Here is a 22,413-nt window from a genome sequence, read left to right on the forward strand (position 1 = left end):
GTATTTAATATTTATTCATATATTTATTTAGTGTTTTTTAATATTGTATACATTTTGTCTAGTGGCCCGCGATAAAAAAAAATGCCAATCTCACTCATGCGCACAGCTGGGATAAAAAAAATGATGAACTTCCTAACCCTTGACAACAGCAAAAAATAAAACTTTCACTGCAATACTTGGCCAGACCAGGCCATCCTACTTTTGGGCGGAATGATGCACAGCATCACTGAATCTAACCTCATCATACAGGCAGCCAGTACCACACTCCATGATGCTCCTACACAAGGTGCTGATAGCACATAATTTGCCCCATGTTTCTGTATGAGCTGGTGGTCCACATTATTGTCATGTGAAGTGTGTGCACCATTCTGCACAGCTTACAGACCACCACCGGATAGAAAACAGCTAGGAATGACAAGGTCACACAATAAAAAACACTGGTATATAGAGGTGGAGGATTTTAAAGAATGCCACAAGGCTTGCAGGGAGCAGTAAGAAAAATGTATTTAATTAATTCATGGCATTGGGCTCAGGGAAGTAAATGGTGACTACTGCAAGATTTTTCATATTAGTGGTTCTTTAAAATGCTGAATGCAGAGAAAGAAACTGAATAAATCTTACTAGAATTTACCTGCAGAATGACGTTACAAACACACAGGAGAGTAAAGCAACTGACAATGCAACAGCTGCCCGTTGGATGACTGATGGCTGCACTTTCTAAGGCTGTCAATTTGTCATCTCTCACAAGCTATAATTTAATGTTTTCAAGTAACAGGAGTAAAAAACTGAGAAAAATACATTATATTTCCAGAATGACTGCATCAAGCAGCCACTCTGTGCTACATGAAATAGCTTTTCTTTTCTGTGGATGTGAAAGTGAGGCTTTCACCCCACAAATCACAGCACATAAGTAAATTGCATTGATTTACTTCCTCCACAAGGAGCCTTTCTCTCTGAGGTATTCAGTTAGGTAGCAACAGCCTTGAAATACCAATCAGAGGTTGTGAATAAAACACAGATTTATTAGGTGTTCAGGTTTCACAGGCAAATTATAGAAGGCTGAAGCCTTAAAGTACTTATACCTACAAAGCCTCCTAATGTAAGACAGAGAAGGCCAGGCAACTAAAAGCTGAAGGAAACACTAAAAGATAAAAATTGATTTTAATACAGAACATAAAAAAAATATATTTGCAAGCATATGAAGTGTACTAACCACCCAGGGAAAGGATATTAGTATAGTTACTATTTGCCCAGCAAACCATGTATTACTGAGGTTTGCTGTTGCTGATCTGAAGCTTATGCCGTATTGAATGACTAGTCCTTAACTCTACAGGAGACCTAATAAATCTATACAGCACCGAGGCACAGGCATTCCGTCACCTTGTACTCACCCTCATCATTTTCTAAATGTCACAGCAGCATATTGTTACTTGTTAGGTCCCAAACGCTCACACTTCATGAAGCTCTATTATTTTGTCACAAACGGTTATACATATCAATCACCATCCTGAAACTGCAGCTCTCAATGACACATTTTTATACATATAAGTGGCAAAATTATTTATGTTTATTGCTGCATAACATATGTTGCTATAAACTGTCTTGACTTTAGTTTTACATCATTTTTAGATATATTACCCAGTTAAGGAGACTGTGATATTGGAGATTGATAGAAAAATGTCCTTCACAGAATATCTGTTTGACTTCAGTTAGGTTTTAATGTATCTGCAAATATAATATATCATGTTTTTTATTATTTAGGTCACACTCCATCTCACAAACTTTGGTCCAAATCCACTGTGAGAAAGACCCTCTAGAATTTGGAAGAGCATATAGGAGGCTGTGTGAAGTCACAAATGTCACAAGTGGGTGCACAAGTACACGTGGAAAAACAGGATCATGCATCACTATACATCACCAGAGGCAAGTCGACTGGAAGCACACTTGGAGTAACTGGGCACACAAGAATGACTAAGTCAGGCTGACATGGGTAAAGTAAGCATGGGAATACAGGCAGGTACAATAACAGGAGAGGGCTTGGCAAAAGTGAAGTGATATTCCTGACCTTGTTACCTGGTGAGAAGTTGAAGGGAATCTCCCTAAAATGTTCAATATGGGACACAAAAAGAGAATAAAAGAAAACAAAAAATGATTTCCCACACTACTAATAAAGGGATTTATATTGGGCAAATATAAAACCAACAGAGACCCCTTCTAGAAAGAAAACCCAAATTTTGCACCTCCACTGCAGTTAACTTGTACACACTAGGAAACACTGCATGATAATTGGCACTAAGACTAAAATAGCATTGGACACGGGGTTTTACCAAGGTGTGACAAACAGCTTCAAAGAGCCCATGGTCTTGGCCATGTACTTGCCACCCAGGTAAGACACTATATGCCTAATAGAAATGCATATTTCTTTAGAGTCTGGAATATGGCCAAGGAAAGAGTGAGGGGGTTCTCTGGACACCACACTGCACAGTTACAGCACATACTATACTGAAAGAATCTGCTGATGCTTTATAGGAAAAAGAAAGTGATTTTTCTGGAAAAATTAGGTTTAGTGAATTTTAGCTGGGGCTGGGGAGCTGGTGTATGGTTGGAGGGGATGTAACAGACTGACCCTAAAGATGGCAGGAAGCATGTGTTATATATGTCAACTTCTGGAAAGACAATCAGTATAGATAAAAAATAACTGTATTGGCTTTGCAAGACAAACATGGGCACAGCCTCCTAAAACTGTGTGAACTTTTATTTTAAAGCTAAACCCCTAAAGATGAAGGATGATAACGAACACCTCTGAATGTCACTGTTTATATCACTAGAGCTCAGTAAAGTGCAACTAAAGTTCCACATTAAAAATTTGGCATCAGTCATTGTTTTATTGTAGGCAGGCAATGCAAAAAGTATTACCTACTTGATTGATGTCTCATTAAAATCCACTGCTTTGCGCATGCCAGGCATATTCAGACTTCCCCTGTTAGTGCAAGGACTGAATGAACTCCCTTTCACTAGTTCAGTGTTTTCCAATCCCAATCCTGGACCAGGATCTGTACACATTTTTTTTCTTTTAACAAACAGCAGTAGATTTTGTAAAGTTTGGCTTAAGGGTGAGTAATTAACTGTGTGATATGAACAATGTAGGCCTCCAAAAGATAGACACCCCTGCACTCGTTATTAGTAGACTTAAGAAATATATCAGGATCACATTTTAACGTTTATGGTTGGTGTTAGAATCTTGTACTAATGTGCCAAAATGTTTATTACAATTCAACAATTCATCTCCATATATGAGTATCATATATAAACTGGAAAACCAGACATCCCACAAATAGTTAGTATTTCAGATAATCCAAATATAAAATGCCTTAGTTTGGTTTTGCTTAACAACAGATGCACTAGAATAGAAACTGCCCACATCATTTTAGGAAGCCAAACATGTACCATCAGCAACAGCATCTGTGTTGCATACATTCCTGTAATTAATCCCACAGAAAGATCTATTTCCAGATTCAGGAGTGTAAGCTTCCTAAACTCAAGAAAAGTCTAATCATAAGAAAGTGAAGAACCTGTGAACACATCTTTCATGTTTCATGCAGGACAATTTCTCTTCACCTCTCATCAGAATAGATTGATTGTGGTTAATCGGATGTGTAGACATGACATTATTCTACATTCTTCCCTAGTGCTAACACTTCCAAAGTTTAATGAATATAGGATGAATATATTTTAGGATATAATGAGTTCATCTGCATTTCATTAATACTAACAGCAGTTACAATGAAGGGCACAATTTTTCATGAGGTTATGTAATAAAATAATTTACCGTCATTTCCTTCACAGAATAGTGTATTATGATCAATGTGTGCTAAATGAAATGAACCAGGGCCATGCCATATAAAAATGCATTTAGTAGCACAAAGCACAAAAGCTAACCTTCTGAAAGATGAAACATTTTTACAAAAAACAAATTATAAACTTGTGCAGAAATAAACTATTTAGTCAATTATTAGGTAATTTTTACACTTGAAATTAACTTTGTGAAACTATCCCCAGCAAGGGCTAAAGCAAAGCATCATTTTGGGTGGCAGCAGCAATTAGATGTAGTATCTAAATTTGGATTGTTTCTATGCAAAACACTTTCTCAGCTCATTGTGCCCATATTAAAGTTGACCTTCTGATTTACCTGTCACTTTATTTACATTGTCTATTCACAGAGCACAGCCAGGAGGGTGACATTTTTGTGGGGTCATCTCCCCGCCCACAACCTAATGATAGGGCAATAGAGTAGAACCAGTAGACTGATAAGGTCATCTCCCTAGTCCCTTTAACCACTTCTTCTCTACATTAAGCAAACTGGATTGGCTACTGTTATTGTCCCTCAACCACACAGTCTCAGTGTTGCTGTATAGTAGATTGCTGATACCAAACGCATGTACCTAAATCAGTAACATTGCCAGTAACACACCCTGTTTTTGAGTGACAACACTCACTCTACTGCCTCTATAGAGATAGCTATGATTGTCACCCTTGGACTAAAACATGTCTTCCTGCAAAAAAATCTATTTTACAGAGGGGCAAGGATTTTTTTTTATTTTACAGAAAATAATGTAGAAGGAAAAGAACATAGGTATATGATTTCAGTTTAAGGCACAGAAAGTGGCACAGGCACTAAATTTCTGATCAACTGACTTTTTGAATATGTTCCAAACGTGCCTCCAAACATGAACTAATTCTAGCATAACACATGTACACATGTAGGGACTTGTGAGCATCAATGCGTTACATTTTTGTCAGGTTGTTATTGCTGTTTGTGTTCACCTTCAGTGGTCACTGGGACAGGAAATCCTCCAGAATGGACAAGGAAAATTACCTTTTTGTAGAATGAGGAAGCATTAAACTTTTGCCATGTTTATTTATGACTGTTTCCCTTTTTCTATATTTTCCTTCTGAAAGTCTGTGGTCAATGGAACAGGAAGTGCAGGATAATTGTCTCATAAAGACAGTTATAAGCTATGTTATTATTTTATTTCTCTCCATTTTCCACAATATCCAAAAAGAGGTATTTGTTTCTGAAAACTTTAATCAGTGTGATTGTATGAAACCTTTCCCAGCATCAAAAGAGAGAAATGTATTTAAGGTAGGTTCTTCTTTATTAAAAGAGGAATCTACATGTCCATGTATTTACCTATTTGCCAGATATACTTGTCAGATCAACCCCAGGTTCAAACTAAACTCCAAAATCCATTTAGAAACTGTAGGAGGGTAACGATAAATACTATGATAATAAGAACAAATGGCTCATCTAACAGAGGAAGTATGAACTTAATAAAACAGCAATACATAAGAGGCACCAGGAATCCCTCTTGGAGATTGATCCCTTAGAAAACTTGACTACTCATGACAGCATGATAACTTTTCTAACATCTCCACTCAAGCAACACAACTACTGGTTGATGTGGCAGTTATTTCAGTTGTGTTATCATAACTTTGATTGATCTTCTGTCTGATAATACCATTACATAGTATCTGTAGGATTCTGCTCAATTTATCAAGAGATAAAGACCTATCACCCACATTTTACTTTACATAAAAGGAAAGATAACTCTTACTTTTGTTACTTTTCTCTAAAACCCTTTTTATTTTTATAAGAAGGGTTAGGCCCCTTTGCTTTTGTCTTGATCCATGCATTGATCAAAACAGAATGGGAGAGTAGAACCTCCTGGTATACCTACAACACGCATTCCAGAAAACTCCTGGTTGCTCCTTCTGCACAGAAGGGGCATAATAATATATTGAGGAGAAAAAAATGCCGATCTCATGCATGCAGAGTGAAATCAGCAACTCCTTTACAGCATACTACTTCACCTGATCCCCTGAGATCGGGTGAAGTAACCAGAAGGTGAAAGAAGTAGAATGAAAATGGCGTCGCCCAGTGCATCCCCTGCGACAGGACGAAGACGGATAGCAGGCTGGTACAGGACTGAAGACATCTCCAGCGGGATCTGAGGATAAGTGAGTGTGTGAGTTTTTTTATTTTCAGTTTAGTTCCCTTTACCTATTACGGGGCGATCATTGGGGTGCTGACAGAACCTATAACAAAGACATAGGCATGTCTTTGTCAGGAGAAAATACAAGATGCATTGCAACATACTGAATGTTAAAAAACATGAAGATAAATCACAATTGTATATTTTAACAATAGCATCCACAAAATTAAGATACACAGGAAAAAAACATTCCATGTTAAATAGGAGTGGTGTGGCTTGAAAAGGCTTGAATGACATATCAAGTTCTCAAAGGGCCTAAAGTATATTCTGAGGATCAGGTGAAGAAAAACAATGCTTTTAGCACCAACCAAGTAAGTGTTCATGTTATAAAGCCAAGGTTCACACTGTATTGTGATCTCTCAAGCAGAAGTGACATTTTTATCCTGCTGTAGTTTTTAGGGCATTCTAATTTTAGAACAACAATGAAGCCGTCTGAAGTGTCCCCAGGGCACACTTGCTTGAGCACATTAATGAGGTTATACAAAAGCACACTTAATAGAAAATGACATCTATGTTGGTGAGGTCTGTAATATTGTTGTGAAACTCGGTAGGACAGAAATAGGTCTAAAAACAATTTGCACAGAGCAGGTGTTTGCTGCAGAGGCACAGTTGTTGTTATTTTCATGTGTGGAAAAGAAAATGGAACAGAATATGTCATGTACACAGCATGACTATATTGACTGTATAAGTTTAATAAGACAGTTATCATTGTGCTACTCAGCACAGATAGAAATGGAATTCTATAAATGGAACCTGCAGGCACACTGCCCATGGCAGGAGGAACTCAGAGGATATCCATTAGTCATAAATCTTATAGAAAATATACTAAACTACATGAACCTATGAAGCGCATTTTTCAACAGTTGATAGACAAAAATCATGAACATTTAAACTGTGATCTATAATATCAGTTCTTAGTCCTTGCCACTGTACATAACATGCAGATCTTAGAATAATTGTAGAAAAAGATGATCTAAACTACTGCGCTGGTCCAAAACCACAGCTAACAGCCAGCCCGTCTGCCCCCCCATGCTGATGGAGGCGATTGTAAAAAAAAGTGCATCTTATGGAGCGAAAAATACAGTAATATAAGGGTATGGAAGGAAACAGCAACCAAACAGATCTACATTGGTATGGGAGTTGTGTGTTAGATGCCTATTTTGGAAGTGTCAGAAGAAAAAAATCAAGAAACTATATATATAATACTTGATTGTTGTTAAAGAAAGAAACTAACAGTCATACATGTTTTTCTTGTCTTTCTTATAAAACCACTAGTCTGAAGATGGTAGCCCATATTGACCATGTACTTTATTGCCTAATGTTTGATTAAGCAAATGTACTAAATAAGTACTAATAAACAATGACATGTAGGTTGAACCAAAGTGATAGATTTATTAATTTACTTTGCTAAATAAAAAGCAACCTAAACTACAAGGTATATAAACACACATAAAGATACACTATAAAATCAAAGATACACTATCGTGTGTTTTTTTATTATTTTTATTTTAAATAATCTTTCCAGGTTTGTTGGACTACCCAGGTTCTCCCATAATAGTCTATATTTTCCAGTCTTGGAGAGCTTTATTAAATAAGGGCCATTTAGTCACATTAATTATTTATTAAGGAAAATAATTCTAGAAACTTTGTAAAAAAAAAAAAAAAAAAAAGGCAGACAATATCCCCATTACTGACTTACAATGCATTTTTCTGCACAGTGTATCTGCGTAGAGGCAGTTAGCAAAGACAGGGTTTGGCTTCCACATGACAAAGAATGAAAAAAGAGTGCAGAACAATAGTAACATCACTAAATCTTGCACTGGAAACAAAATGTACTGTAGAATTTTAAGGTATAGTATGCATAACAAATCTTCATATAACAATAAAATTATTGATTCTAGATCTGCTTTATTATCATCCAGTTGAAACCTAGTCCAAAGATAAAGTTAATTCTTTAGAAGAGGCTCACACATATTTTCATGTATTATGAAGCTGATCATGAAGATTAAAGATATTATTATAGTTTAAAGACCAGCTTTACCCAAGATTAAACAAGGCAAATTCTAATAGCAATCAGGATGACAATTACACATAAACTGCACACAGAAACAAAGTGGTGGAGAGAATACCTGTTTCATGGACCAAATGTGCTTCCTCATCCTATACAGGTTGTTCCCACTATCCCTGCATTTAAAACCCATCTTTGCCTGCCTGTTGTCTTCTGTCTCTTAAATCCTCACTACTCACTCATCATTCTATATCCCACTCCTATTGTGCCCTACTTCCCCCACCTCTTAAGCTGCGTACACACCTGCAATTTTTCTCGTTGGAAAGGATCTTTCACGATCCTTTCCAACGAGAAAAGACTGCACGATGCATGAACGATGCTGTACATACAGCACCGTTCATGCTCTATGGAGAGGGGAGGGGGAGAGCGACGGAGCGGCACCCTGCTGCGCGCTCTCCCCTTCACTTTCATTAGGATCGGTCGTCGTCCATCGTCCATGGATCCGCCAGGACGGTCGTCGGACGATGGACGACGACCGACTGTACACACGGCAGATTTTCGCCCGATAATTGGCCGATAACGATTATCGGGCGAGAAAAATTTGCCGTGTGTACGCAGCTTTAGATTATAAACTCTTTCGGGCAGGGTTATCTCCTTCTCCTCTTGTGTCATTGTATCTGTTGTTTGCAACCCCTATTTAACGTACAGCACTACCTATCATGTTGGTGCTTTAAAAATACAGTTTGTTAATAATAATTAATGTGCTTGCACATTGCTATAAAGAAAATTTCCTCCTGTATCTGCATTAAGCTGGCGGGCAGGTCAATCTGACAGTATGTTACCCAAAGTAAGAACAATGGATTACTACATTTCCCAGCTACGTCTATAGTGCAATGTGTCTACACTAGGGGATGAGAGATGGAGTTCACAGGAAGTTATGGCAAGCAATTATAAGATATCAGTCTATTACCAGAAAACTAAAAGCATGACAATTCTTACACCTTTAGGAATAGACTACAACTACAGGCATGAACAGTTACACAATAGGATTTAAAAAAAAAAAAAAAATTAAAAATTAAAAAGAAAAATTAAATTTTAAATGTAATGCTTATAATTTACACTGTTCACGGTAATTGCTTTGAGAATTTGCTTTGTTCGATTCTGCTCTAGTTAGGCTTTAACCTACACAGGAGGTTAGAAGGTTATTATCTGCTATGCACCACTACTAAAACATAGGAGATTTACCTCCATCATTCTTTTTAGCAGATCTTTTCTGTTCACTGTTTATTTAATGAATTGAATATCTGTCCTAGTTTGCATCATCCTTTGGTATATGTGCATCAGTGTAATGTTGTTCTTGCTTTAGATTACCTTGAAATATATGAATGTTTTGGTAACACAATACAGTTCATTCGGATGGTTGATTATGGTCCTTCTGTTCCTGGAATCTTTAATTGCACTTTCCCTCCTTAAATCAATAGCATATTGTTATTCCTTTTACTCATCAGTGAGGTGTTATTGGCAGTGCATAATTTTAATCTAGACTTTACAAGTATAGGTGTAAAACTAAGAAAGACATTTTATGTTCTGTTTTTTTAAGCAGTGATTATCAGGTTAACACAGTTTCATAGTCAGTTTGGTTGAAAAAAGTGTATGAAGTTCAACCACTAAGGAAATAAACCTATCCCAGAAAAGAAACCTTTTGGTCAAAGTTAATAAATACATTTACATAAATTTAGGAGTTACATTGATGTTCATCTCAGTGTTTTAATGCCACATTTGTCTTTTCTTTTTTTTGCTTGTGACCTGTGTTTAGTATTCGTTCCCAAAACTGCAAGTAGATATATACAACTGCTACATAGAAATGCTTCTACACTTATTGTAAAACACTACAAAGTACTTGTAGAGACTTTGGTTTCCAAAAAAGCATTTGGCTTCACTGCTTCCTGCAGTTTCGAGAGGTCATGAAGAAATGTCAAACGGCCCAAAGTCAAGCATGGATATCAAGAAAGGTTGGGACCAAAAGCAAAGTAGGAAATGATGCCCTAATTAGCATGTTGTAGCTTGCCAGGCTAGGCCAAGGCAATGCTAGGGACTGCAAGAGAACTGAACAAGGTATCTGCTAATACACCCGTAGAAAGCATGTGTAAATTACATATGATGTCACCAATTTAATGTTAAAGTGAACACAATTTAAAATGTAAGATGGTCCTTTATTTTACTACTGATATAAAATTACACATTTCTAGTTAGATCAGTCATACAGATATGTCAACAATACACTTCAGATAGCAAAAACCTAATGACAGCAATGCCATCCCTGGGACAAAAAATACACAGATTTCCTGAAAGATATACAAATAGCAATAAAATGCTGACAAAGGATCTATCTGTGCAGCTTCAGCAATTTTTTTTTCCTAATGACAGCTAATCATAGTTTATGAATATTTGTCTTTTATTTAGCCCACAGTCTCACAGTGGAAGCAAATACTGTATCAATGTAGTTAGGTGAAGTGTAAACACAGTGGTTTAGCTTTGACTTTGTTGTGTGCTCTGTTGAATTGGCTTTAGTGGACTTTAGGTGGCCTTTGACCCTCAAGTTAAAGGGTCAGACTCAAACAATAAAAGTAACGCTAAATAATGAGAAACATAAATCTTTAATAAGTCAGTCTACACAGTTATGGCAGTAATTTAGGTCTAAATATTCAGAATCCTGCATAAGTCTAATAGTGACCGGTTTGCTTTAAAGGTACACAGCAGCATTGCCACCTTGTGGACACACTCGTTTTAGATGAACTTGTTTCAAAAAGACTTCAAGTGCTCTCCCTGGTTCCCAGGTTCCTGTTGCATCAACATGCTTAACACAGTTTTTTAAAAAAAAAAACCCTAACATTTTCATTACATACCCCATTTTAAAGTCATAAGTTCTGGGTCTCGGTGCTTTTCTTTATCCTTTAGCCAGTTCCAATTTACGAACAGGCAGAATTGTGTTGCAGAAAGAGACAGTTGTTGTCCCTCCCGCAATAAAATATTTGCAAAATATGCTCTTTAAGTGCACTAACGGGCGGCTGCTGAGACTGAACGTTATGTCATCCTGGCCCAGCCATGCAAGGCTCAGCCATTCAAGATGGTCACAGATTCAAACAAGGAAGAGAAGAAGGAAGAAGATGACGGTGCCCACGTTGAAACAGGGACAGTTGAGTATACATAGGGTTTAGTTCTTTTCCTTCTTTTTCTTCCTTTGTATATAAGGGCAATGGTATACCAAACAGTCCCATTAAAAAAATTGGAATTGGCAATGATGCTGCAAGCTGGTTGGCTAGAAATAAGGCTAATATGGTCCATAGAACTGTCTTCCATGCTTCATAGTATATCTAATTCAAGAAGACTGGCAACAAGAGTATGGCAGCTATCCCATACAACCATGATCAAAAATAAGTACCCTTCCTTTCAATTCTAAAGTTTTATGTATCATGACATAATACAAAAATATTTGGCCATTCAGGTTTATCTAAATCTAACTTTAAATATAAAACACACAATAGAATCAGCCGATTTTAATTAACGCACAAAAAACATCAAAACGCAGAAGCTATGTATTAAAAACTAAGTATACCCCATCATTCCATAGTTTGTGGAACCACCTTTAGCAGCAATAACTTGCAGTAATCATTTTCTGTATGACTCTTTTGGTCGATCCAAGGAAGATACAACATTTTGCATGGATATATGTGCAGAAACATACTGCACTTTTTATTTTTTTTGTAATATTTTGGCTTGATACAGCAAAAGATCTCTTTTGCTAATCTTTTCAATACCATTGTGTGTCATTTCTTCAGTTGGTTTCATTTGTAATTTTCTTTACATGCAAACCAATTTGAATGATATTTTGCTCAATCAATTCTATTTACCTCTATCAAAGACCTTTCTTCAGCTGGCACCCTGAACCTAATCCGACATTTTAAAGTATGCAAGACGGATTTATAAATTACAATAAAAGTTTTAAAGGCAGGGTTGGAGTACAGGATCACAGAAGTTTCCCTGTAAATTAATATCTTAAAAAAAGATATTTTCCTTCTGTTTTTTTTACATGAATACAAATAGAGAATGGTTTCATTACCATAAGAAAAGTAGTGGTTCCCTGAAAATGATCATTCTGAGCATGCAAATTTCAGAAGACTCAGAAAGGGTGGATAGATTTATCTAGCAAGATACAACCAGAAGTACATTACATGGCTTTGGATGTGTATAACCCCTGTCTCTGTAATTTTGTTTTCAGAGGCATTTGTAGGGTTATAAAAGACCAGGAACACCTCTGGGTACACAGATTATGACCAAGAGCACCACTGGGAAAACAGATTAAAATGTTAAGGGCCTGGTGAAAGTCTACAATGACACCTTTGCATCAAATCAGAGACTAAAAAAATTGTTTTAACTGAACATAAATGAATAAGGGTGTCACAGGAACTGTCACATGTAAATAGAAATGTCACATTTCAATGACGTGACTTTAATAAAAATCAAATGAATTATTGTTTAGGGAAAACAGGAATAATATTAGACGAATTTAAAAATAGAATAATTACACAATGTTCTAAAACTGTATTATGCACAGGATGTATTATTCTTTATATCTCAAATAAGTCCCAGGGAATACGGTAAAAGACCTGGTGCAGGAGCCCCGGGTCCATGGTCTATCTACACTCCTTCTTCAGATTACATTTATATTAAATGATTTTTGAACTTTGCCTGATTTGTAAGAGACCTCATACAATAAATAAAAACTGAATAAAATTACGCAATTCCACCGAGAGCCCAGGATCCTAAGAAAAATAAATACTCAAATACTAGGTAAAATGTTACCTTTTATTCTTTAAGATGTCACAATGGATTTAGTGGCAATAAAATGGGTCCTGCAGGAAGGCTCTGTGCTATCCAGCAATCACAGGATGGTATTAATGAAAAAAAGGTTTACAACCTAATTAAATCCTAACATTCCTAAATAAAGCACAGCAGAATTATATCCTATCTCTTAATTATTTTCCGTAAATATTCAATGTAACATAGACGTAAGCTGCTCTGTGTAGAAAAACAGCATTTGTGGCTTATTTGCATTTTTCAATTTGTGCAGCAAAGGTTTTAAAAACAAGAAAAACTCAATGGAATTACTATACTGGTATACTTTTATACTAGTATAAAAATGTAAATAACTAGAAATCTGCAAATGGATATAGGGCAAAAAAGCTATCAAAGCACCTCTCCATGAGAGTAAACCAAGGGCCTGATTCATCCAGCTACTACACTACTGTAAGTATGCTACATTGCTATTTAAGTAGTATCACATGATAAAAGACAAAAAATAAAGTACACATATAGAAGCTGTTTTAACTTAAAAAGAATTTGTACTCTTGTGCACCCTGACCTGAAATTTATATATCCCTGAAATAACCTGCACTTTTTCTTTTGCAGGTAAGTTATAAAACTGTTCACCCACCTGTGATTGGACAATGAAGTGGAAGTAGCAGTCTAAAAAGGTTATACCTATCCTCTTGTTAACATGTTGCTTCTCAGGCACATGTGCATTAAGGATTATCTTATTGGCTCTTTTGTACAGGAGAAGGCTGATACCAAGTCACATTTAGGCACTAGGTGCATTAAAAATGCTTTAATGCTTTTTAAATGATTAGACAAACTCATTGATTTGCCTGAAATAGAATAAGTCTGAGATAGGTTGGCATAGCTAATTTCTTTATCTGACTGTAAGATGTACAAATGCTGGTTCCTCAAGGACCAAATCATCGTTGTTGGGGGAGGCGAAAGGTTGACTTAGGAGCTGCATGGGAACCAATGTTACCAAAGCAAGATAGAACACTAGGTGAAATGTAGCCTAAGGTTGGTTCTGGTAGCCTGTAAGCAACATTTTTCACCTGAACAGACACTAAATTATCTGCAGATGTGGTTCTTTGTTCTACTTTACCAATAAAATGGAATGTTCCAACATTCCCAGGCTACTGAAATAGATGTTGTTCAGTTAAACAAAGTACTGAAGTTTCTTGGCTGCCAAAGTGGCCTTCAATCAGGGAAATAGGGGACAGACAAACCCCAACATTTTTAGGACAAATAGCAATATGTAAAGGTCATTTTTCAAGGCCAATTACTGACATTATTACATTTGTGACAGGTTAACTGGATGCTGCCGTTCTGCACATTTAACTAATCCCTCAACCACAAAAAGATAAAAATGCTTAGAAAATTCTATAGAACAGATGTCTAAAATGAAGCAAATAAGAATGAGCTAATAAGCATTATAATGGATGACATGCAAAATATTGGCCACCAGGAATGAATCAGACAGTAGTATGAGCTAATTAATGACACAAGGTTCTTTTAAAAACTCAATGAAAAGACAAATGGGGCTTGCCTGAATATTTAACAGTTCTTGATAAAACCTATAGCAATACAATTAAAATGAACAAAAAGAATTAAAAAGTAGGCCTTGTCCAGTTAAATGTTAAAGCGCTCGTAGTCATTAAACTCTGTCCACTCTCTAAGCTGAAAATACAGCCTTCAATGTTAAAAGCTTTTATGTAAAGTTAGGGCTGATAATACAAATCAGATCAAAGGAAATTGTGGTAATAGCTTTCATAAACTAATAGGACTAAGGCAGAGCTGTCATCTTTCATGGTTTAATGAGTGAGACTTTAAGACAATGCTGGAACTTGAATTTCCTTTTCACTGCTGCCTTAATTATTGATACATATCCTCAAGAAAACCATCAATAAATGCAACAAGGTAGGTCCTTCTTTAAAGGCATTTGGTTCAAATATGTCACCTCTTGGACTATCAACATAAGAGATACCAGAAATATTCTTATTTTTGTCACCCTATCAGGTACATAAATGTCTATTCTAGTATATTTATCATGTCATATTATAAAATAAGTTGAATGTACACTGTATTTGTTTTGCGACAGTAAGGGTAAATCTACAGGATAAAGGTAAATCTACAGACTCTGCAGCCACAGAAACCTGGAAAAGTCTAATTACAGTTGTGTGTGTGTTGGGGGGGGGGGGGGGGGGGGGGGGGGGGGGGGGGGGGGGGGGGGGGGGGGGGGGGGGGGGGGGGAGGACGCGGTGTTTGGTCTATAATGTGATTTGGTTCTTTACTGGTCTAAAGGGTCATTTTGCATTTTAAGAATAATAAAGATACATTGTTGATATGTAGGCTCTATAATCTAAAAACTGCCAGTTAAAGCGGAGCTATCAGAAAAAAAAAATTACATTTAGCTTTACAGGTGGAGAGCTGTCGATCCCTCCTCGATTTTAATCCAGTTGGTCCTGCGTCGTCCTGTCTTCTCTTTTCATTCCGGCGCAGGCTGTGCCCTGAGCCCTACCATCTTCTTCCTCTTCTTCTGAGTTCTTCTTCTTACGTCACCTGATCTTGCACTCCGCAGGTGATGCACCTTCTGCAAAAGTGCCAATCTCATTGCACTTGCGTGGGATCAGTACTTTTTTTTTTTTTTTTTTACATAAGAAGAAAGCTTTGCAGACTCCTGGGATGTGAGACATGTATATACCAGGAGGTTCTGGATTTACTATTCAGTCTTCACTGAGGGGGAGGGATTCAGTAAACACTGAGGGGGAGGCATCTCCTCTTGGTATGTATAAAACAGTAGTATTAAAAAAACAAAAAAACAAAAACATTTTTCCCATTATATAAGAGGGTTATCCACTCTTTTACATAAAGTAAAAAGTGTGGTGATAGGTCTGCAACTTGGAGGCATTTTGTATACTGTAAGTTTGCAGAAATGTAACTAGAAATGTTGTTTTCTACCTGTGCAATTGTTCCAATTTCCAAGAAAATACAAGTAAGATTTTAGGTATTGTATTCAGGTAGGAAAATCTGCTAAAGCGATGTAGTCATGCAGGTTTCCTCATAGGAGCATGGGAAGCACACTGATTATAATGAACCAGACACTATCATCCTAAATTATTTTGCAAAGAGCATGGTAAAACAGACAATTCTTCAGAACACAGAAAGGTAGAAATCTGCTACAAAGTTTCTTAAAAATCCTAGCAATGTACATTAAGAACACAGAAAAGATTGATTTTTTTCCCAACAAAAGTAAAGTCAAACTTTAAAAATAATTATTACAAAAACTACTAAAATCATAAAAATATTGTTTCTCATTTCACTTTGTCCTATAGAATAAGCAAAATACTGCCATACCATTAACCATTGGGTTTATTACAATATGGAATAACAAAGTAGGTAAGGAAAACACCACCAACAGGAGCTGGAAGAAAAACAACATTTTTAAAATGTCCAGTTTTACATCCATGGAATATACAAATGTATTCTTACTTCTTCAATATTCAGCAATCCTGGGTAACAAATATGAACGCAAACTGTACCCATGCCCAAAAAATTTGTCAAAGTGTTCTACAATTTTGATTCATTTAAACTTGTGGTCAGAAAAGCTTAAGGGTCACACAATTTCCAGGTTCTAGACTATTTTTACTGCCTTGTCTGCACTAGTCCTGGGTCAGTTGAAGATTTATTGGGATAAACAGGAGCACTATCTGACTTTTGACCATAAATTGTATAATATTCAACAATGAAACTTTTGTTCTCCCACCAATTCCATCTAGTCATGTCCATATTTTTTATGTAAATTGTCCAACAGCTGCCTAATGTTATTATAGACAAACATTCATAATACCACCTAGACAATAATATATGTGGGCTTTTCTGTTCTTTACCATGCCTGACTCTGATTGTACATAGTACTGTAATATACAAAAGTGAATCTTAATATTTGAAATGTTGACACCATGCAACCAATCTGTACACTTGTAGATCAGATTTGCTTGATTTACAATCTTTGCAGTAAGTAGAAAATGGATGAAGATATAAAAGGTCACCAAGCTACCAAGGGTTTTTTGATTGATATTTGATTGCCTTCAGTAGATAGTAGAGAAAGAAGATATTAATAGCAAGCTCCATTTGACCATCTACACAAGTTCAAAGTGGGCCGACAAAGGCCCTTATATTCTTCACTCCAGTAGACCCCATGACATTTGATACAGAGGAGGTATCAACATAACAGGTATTCAACCTAGAGGCAGGTTCACACCTGCCTCTTCATTGCGCGAATCTGCACAGCAATGTGCCAGCCACTCAAGCACACACATTGCAGAGCTGGTTTAACATTCATTCCCTATGGGGCTGCTCCAGGGAGATGCAACATGAGTCTCCCTGAGCGCCAGCGTTTTCTGCTGTGAGGAAAGGGTGAATAGTGTGAATTAGGCCTAATGGTAATTGCTAAAAATTAAATTAAACAAACAGCACCACAAATGTAAACAAAGTATATACAAAGTATAAAAGTTACATCTAAAAAAAAAAAAAAAAAAAAAAAAAAAAAAAGCAAAAAAAACAAAAAAACAAGCAAGCTTTTATAATGAATCTCCAATATAATTCAAACCTGAGCCTCTTACAGCAAGCAAATGTGAAGAATGGACAACTGCAGTTTGCTACTGTGAGAGATACTGCTTTTGGTTTCAAAAAGTACTCAGTAGACATGAAGAATTAATTGAGGGGAAACCTGATCAGGAAGAAATATTTAGGCTGACATTATTAAGATTTCCTACTAGCTGCCTGGTTGCCATGCTGGCTTTAGTGTTTTCTGAGTCACTAACTTGGAACAGTTATGCATTTTAGGAGTTGCAACTTCAATTTAAATTAATTATGCTAAATGCATGGAACTTATTAACACATTAAAACAGAGTTAGAAAACAAGCTACAAATCTATAGGCGATAAAATAAGTTTAAGTCACAATATAATAGAAATAAAATATTACCAGCTGGATGAGTAAACTAATTAGGTCCGTCAGAGGCCTATTGACCAGTAGAAGGTCTTCAGCTGCCTGAGCGTCTGCTTCTTGGCCATTCTTCTGAGCCTAAAAGTGCAGTAAATAGAGGAAACACATTACTAAAATGTACCTTTTTATTCAGAATATGTATATAAGAAGACATTTAGTTGCAGTAGAATGTTACTGGAAACAGTTTATGACAAGTGAAGTACAAATACAGGGCTAAAATTTGTTCTTATTTTTAAAGTTACTGTCACTGAGTAGTAAGAGGACCTACTTTTAAAAAAATCCTTTATCTCGCTTTATCTAACTTCATAACAATTTGATTAACATACCTGGAACAAGCATGCTGAAAAAGGCAATAAAAGTGTTAATTCAGTTCAGTGTTTAACTGTGGTTGACTGACCTCCTATTTGATGATGCCTACATAGTTTTGAGGCCAACACCACTTGGTAGAGCCAGCTGCATGACACTAATGATGATTTTAGTTGTTTAAAAAAATAGTAATCTGGCCAGTGCTATAAGGAGGGCATTCTTTCTATTGGCCACTAATTTAGAAGGCTTTTTTCCCCTGACTCCCAATACCTTGGTTTCACCAGGGGTTCCCATGTGGGTTCCTCAGTGGTAATACATTTGAGAAAGACTGCTCTAAGCACTGTCTGTAATACCAGTTAAATAATAAATATTGTAACATACATATTGTTACTATACTTTTTAGCTCTCACTGAAAGCTGAAAATAAAGAAGAAAAATGCTTCAGAGGTTTTTGGAGTTACAAGCTATAATTTGGGCGTATGGATTATGACCAAAGTATACAAAATATCAAGTTCGCCTATGAATAGCATTTTCTGTTCCCCATACCTGAATGACCAGTCGTACCACACCAGATGTGTATTTTAGCATGCAATGCAAAATGTCAAGCAACTGGAGAAGCTGAGCATTGGCAGTTTTCAGGCGAATTTTGTCATCAACCTCAAGATACAAAGCGGATGTTTCCACAATTAGGTTTGACACATGATGTACAAGTCCTAAAAATAAGAAAAACCTTTTTAGATCATGTTAAGTAATATACAAATTATGAAACACATTTCTATTATCAAAGCTTATTTATAATACACAATAGGTTAATCTAGATATATTATTCTACGTGGCTCATAAGAACAAAAAATCTCTTCCTTATTCCAAGATTTCATAAAAGTTGGAAAAAAGATGCATTTTGTGCCTTGTGATTGTTAAATGAATATTATTTCTATACACAGTTATAATGAAATTCTGCAAATTGCTGCGCTTGGCAAAAAAAGAAAATGTATATGTTTGCATTTACAGCAGCAGCAGCTTGCATAGTCACTAATCATTAGGTAAATACTTCATAATTAAATCATGATTCTGCAAACAACCAATAATCAGCATGAAAGTGCAGTTTCCTGAAAAACTGAAGCAAACAACTGAAGCACAGCTAACATTATTTGACATTCATTCTTTTAAAATAACACAAGCCGGAAAACATTCACATTGCAAGGTGAAAATCACATTTCTTTGCAAAAAAACTGAAGACAACTGAAGAAATGCATGGCCATGCACAGCTATGATCATGCTATTAGAAATTATACATATGGTTATAAAGGTTTCATAGCCGATGTTTTCCATAAAAAGAACAATCATCACTATGATATGAGTTACATTACTGTAGTTATCTCCAAGGACTAAATAACCTCACCAATCTATGTTATATAGATGGGTGGGTCAAATTTTATCCCTAGTTTGGGGGCCTTAAATCTAAAAAATAAAATTAGATTTTGCCTTCCCATGTTTCTTCTTTCCTCTACTAACAAACTGTTTTCTTTACATAGTTTATGTTTGACACAGTGACAATTCAGTTTCAGTACAGCAGATGAGCCAGTGTTACTGTGCAAGACTAAAGGTAAGGCTGAAGTTCAACTTTAATAAAAAGTGACTCCAAACCCTAAGGGGCACAAGCAGACATTGTTTTATTGGCATTCCAATTAGGGTTCCCCATGTCTACGAATTAATGATAAATGGGAGTGCAGTGAGCCAATGTAATCCAGCAAAGTCTGGATTAAAAAACTGAAGTTAGCTGGATTGAAAAAGGCCACATGTCCACTGAGTTCGAATTCTGATTGCTAGCTACAGTCTACTATGAAATACATAGAAAATGTTGTTTAAAATATGTTTAAGATCTTTTTACAGTTGTGTAGTGCATGCCTTTTACTACATCACAAAGTAAATATAATATTATATATATATATATATATATATATATATATATATATATATATATATATGTGTGTAGATATTGCTTTCAACGTTTGGAGAACTATTTTGTACCTCACAGTGATTTTGCAACACAAAGGTGAATGTTTAGCATTCAGAAAGTTCATCCAAATTATAATTAATCCAACATATAATGCAAAATAAAAATCAATATGTAATATGTAAAACCAAGTTACATATTAATATGTATGTAAAGACATAAATAGGGGAAAAAAGGCAAAAATATAAAGGGGTTGTATGCCTACACTTTTAGGTCCATATGCCCCTCATCATTCTATGGCAGGTGTAACATCTAATGTGTTATCAGCAGTAATAGCTTTCAATGTCATTTCACCACATTTGCTCTTAGCAGCCTCTTAAAAACTACTCTACTGTATCTCTCCACTGATTGGATTTTCATTCTCTGCTTTCTAAATGTATTGTTACAGGAAATTGATGTCCTGCTATGCTCTGGCTTTTTTTGAAAATAGCCCAATTCTAATGTTATTTGTTTCTTATTAAGGCTGAAGTGATTTTTCAACATTTGCTACAATGCTATAGCAATCATTAAAGAGCACCGTTTAAAAAAAAACAGTGAAATAAATGTATAATAAAAAAGTATGTTTTGTATGCACAAATGGTGTTAATCTTACAAAAAGAAAAGACTCGGTTTTGGAGTTTCATTGACTGAATATTAAGCAATCCATCCCACTAACAGATGCATTATCTGCAAAAGTATTAGCCATGTTTTATAACAGACATTCCAGGAACTTCACCAGCGTTTGCATACAAATTGTGCTCTAGTGGCCCCAAAAATCAACCATTACTTATGCACCATGGCAACCTTTCAACCTAAATGTATCTAGACCTTCCTTTGTAATGTACAGAGCTTTAATACATGTTGGCGACTTACAAATAAAGGGTAACAATATTAATTACTACACATAAAAGTTTTGTTAGTACATTTAGTAAGGTATGGTTTACAAAGAGTCAAAAAATGACTTGGTTTATTTAAAAATCTCAGCGTGTGTGTGGCTCTTGAAGAATGAAGTTGGACACCCCTGTTTTGGAACATACAAGACATTAACAGAAAGACCCATGTAATGCACATAAAATGCTTTAAGTGACATCACAAAAGTGGTTTTTGATACAAATCAATGACATATCGGCCTTTCCAATATGTTCAGTTTGAAACTGTAAAAACTTTGCAGACGTGTGTGAGCAAACTGAATTGAAGTTTTAGGAGATGGATATTTAGAACATATATAGAACATTTTTAAACAACATAGATGGCCAAGTGGCTAATCATATCAATATGTCTATATTTTTACCATAAAGTAAAGTATTTCAGATCACTTGTTGATTCCATCTGGAAAAATCATTGTGGACGGATTTTTATTGCTTTCGAAAGAATTGCACTGAGAGTTCTACAGAATAGGATACCTGTGCAGACTAATTTTGAAGGGTTTGGTCAAAATATTACTTTGTTGTAACTCAATATGTGGGAAGTATTTGGATTGCTTTGGTTTTTTTTTGTATTTGGGACTGTGAAATGAGTATTGAAGATATAAGGATAGTGTGGAATGTGTATATAAAGTTACACACGCTACAGCAGAAAACATGTAGCACCAATTTTAATAAAGAAATATTTACCTAGTGTTTTTTCTCAGTGTATACAACATGTATCACTGGAAATATTCATTCTCAATGCTGGTAGCATGACATTTAGCAGCAGGAGATTGATGATGGTAGCTTTTGGTGCACAAAAATATCAGAGACAGAATTATGACACCAGAATCTACTGTTCTGCTCTGTCCCTATACCTAAGTACCTCAATATGAATCTGTTCTTCGCCCATGCAGGGCAAGCTAAAGAGCTCCAAAAGCATAAACAATAAAAAATATTTTGCCTGAAAAGTCAATCCTGCTGAATCTATGCAAGTATGCAAACTTTGACTTTTCTAACTGAATGGGCGTTGAGGACGCCTCTTCGTGGGCCTAATTTAATAAAGCTCTCCAAGGCTGGAGAGCATACACTTTCAAGCTGGTTGAAGCTGGGTGATCTAGCAAACAGAATGGATCTGGTTCAGGATTGAAAAGATTTGCAAACAAATAGCAAATTACTTTGATGGTTTTATTAACCCCCTAAGGGGTGTTCCCGAGTGTGACTCGGGGCCGGAAAAATTGCAAAAAGCGGTAATCCCGAGTCAC

At 36.0% G+C, this 22,413-nt stretch overlaps 1 protein-coding gene across 1 annotated transcript in view; it reads right to left on the reverse strand.

Moving 5' to 3' along the window:
- ULK4 (unc-51 like kinase 4) overlaps positions 1-22,413 on the reverse strand; it is a 309,023-nt gene that overhangs the window by 71,408 nt on the left and 215,202 nt on the right. The window contains exons 33-34 of the mRNA XM_072412276.1: positions 18,794-18,960; positions 17,922-18,020 (exon numbers count right to left, since the gene is read on the reverse strand). Of these exons, the coding sequence (XP_072268377.1) occupies positions 17,922-18,020; positions 18,794-18,960 (266 nt within the window). The remainder of the gene's footprint in view (positions 1-17,921; positions 18,021-18,793; positions 18,961-22,413) is intronic.

Source organism: Pyxicephalus adspersus, chromosome 5, assembly GCF_032062135.1.
Source record: "Pyxicephalus adspersus chromosome 5, UCB_Pads_2.0, whole genome shotgun sequence".
In the NCBI taxonomy this organism is placed as follows: domain Eukaryota; kingdom Metazoa; phylum Chordata; class Amphibia; order Anura; family Pyxicephalidae; genus Pyxicephalus; species Pyxicephalus adspersus.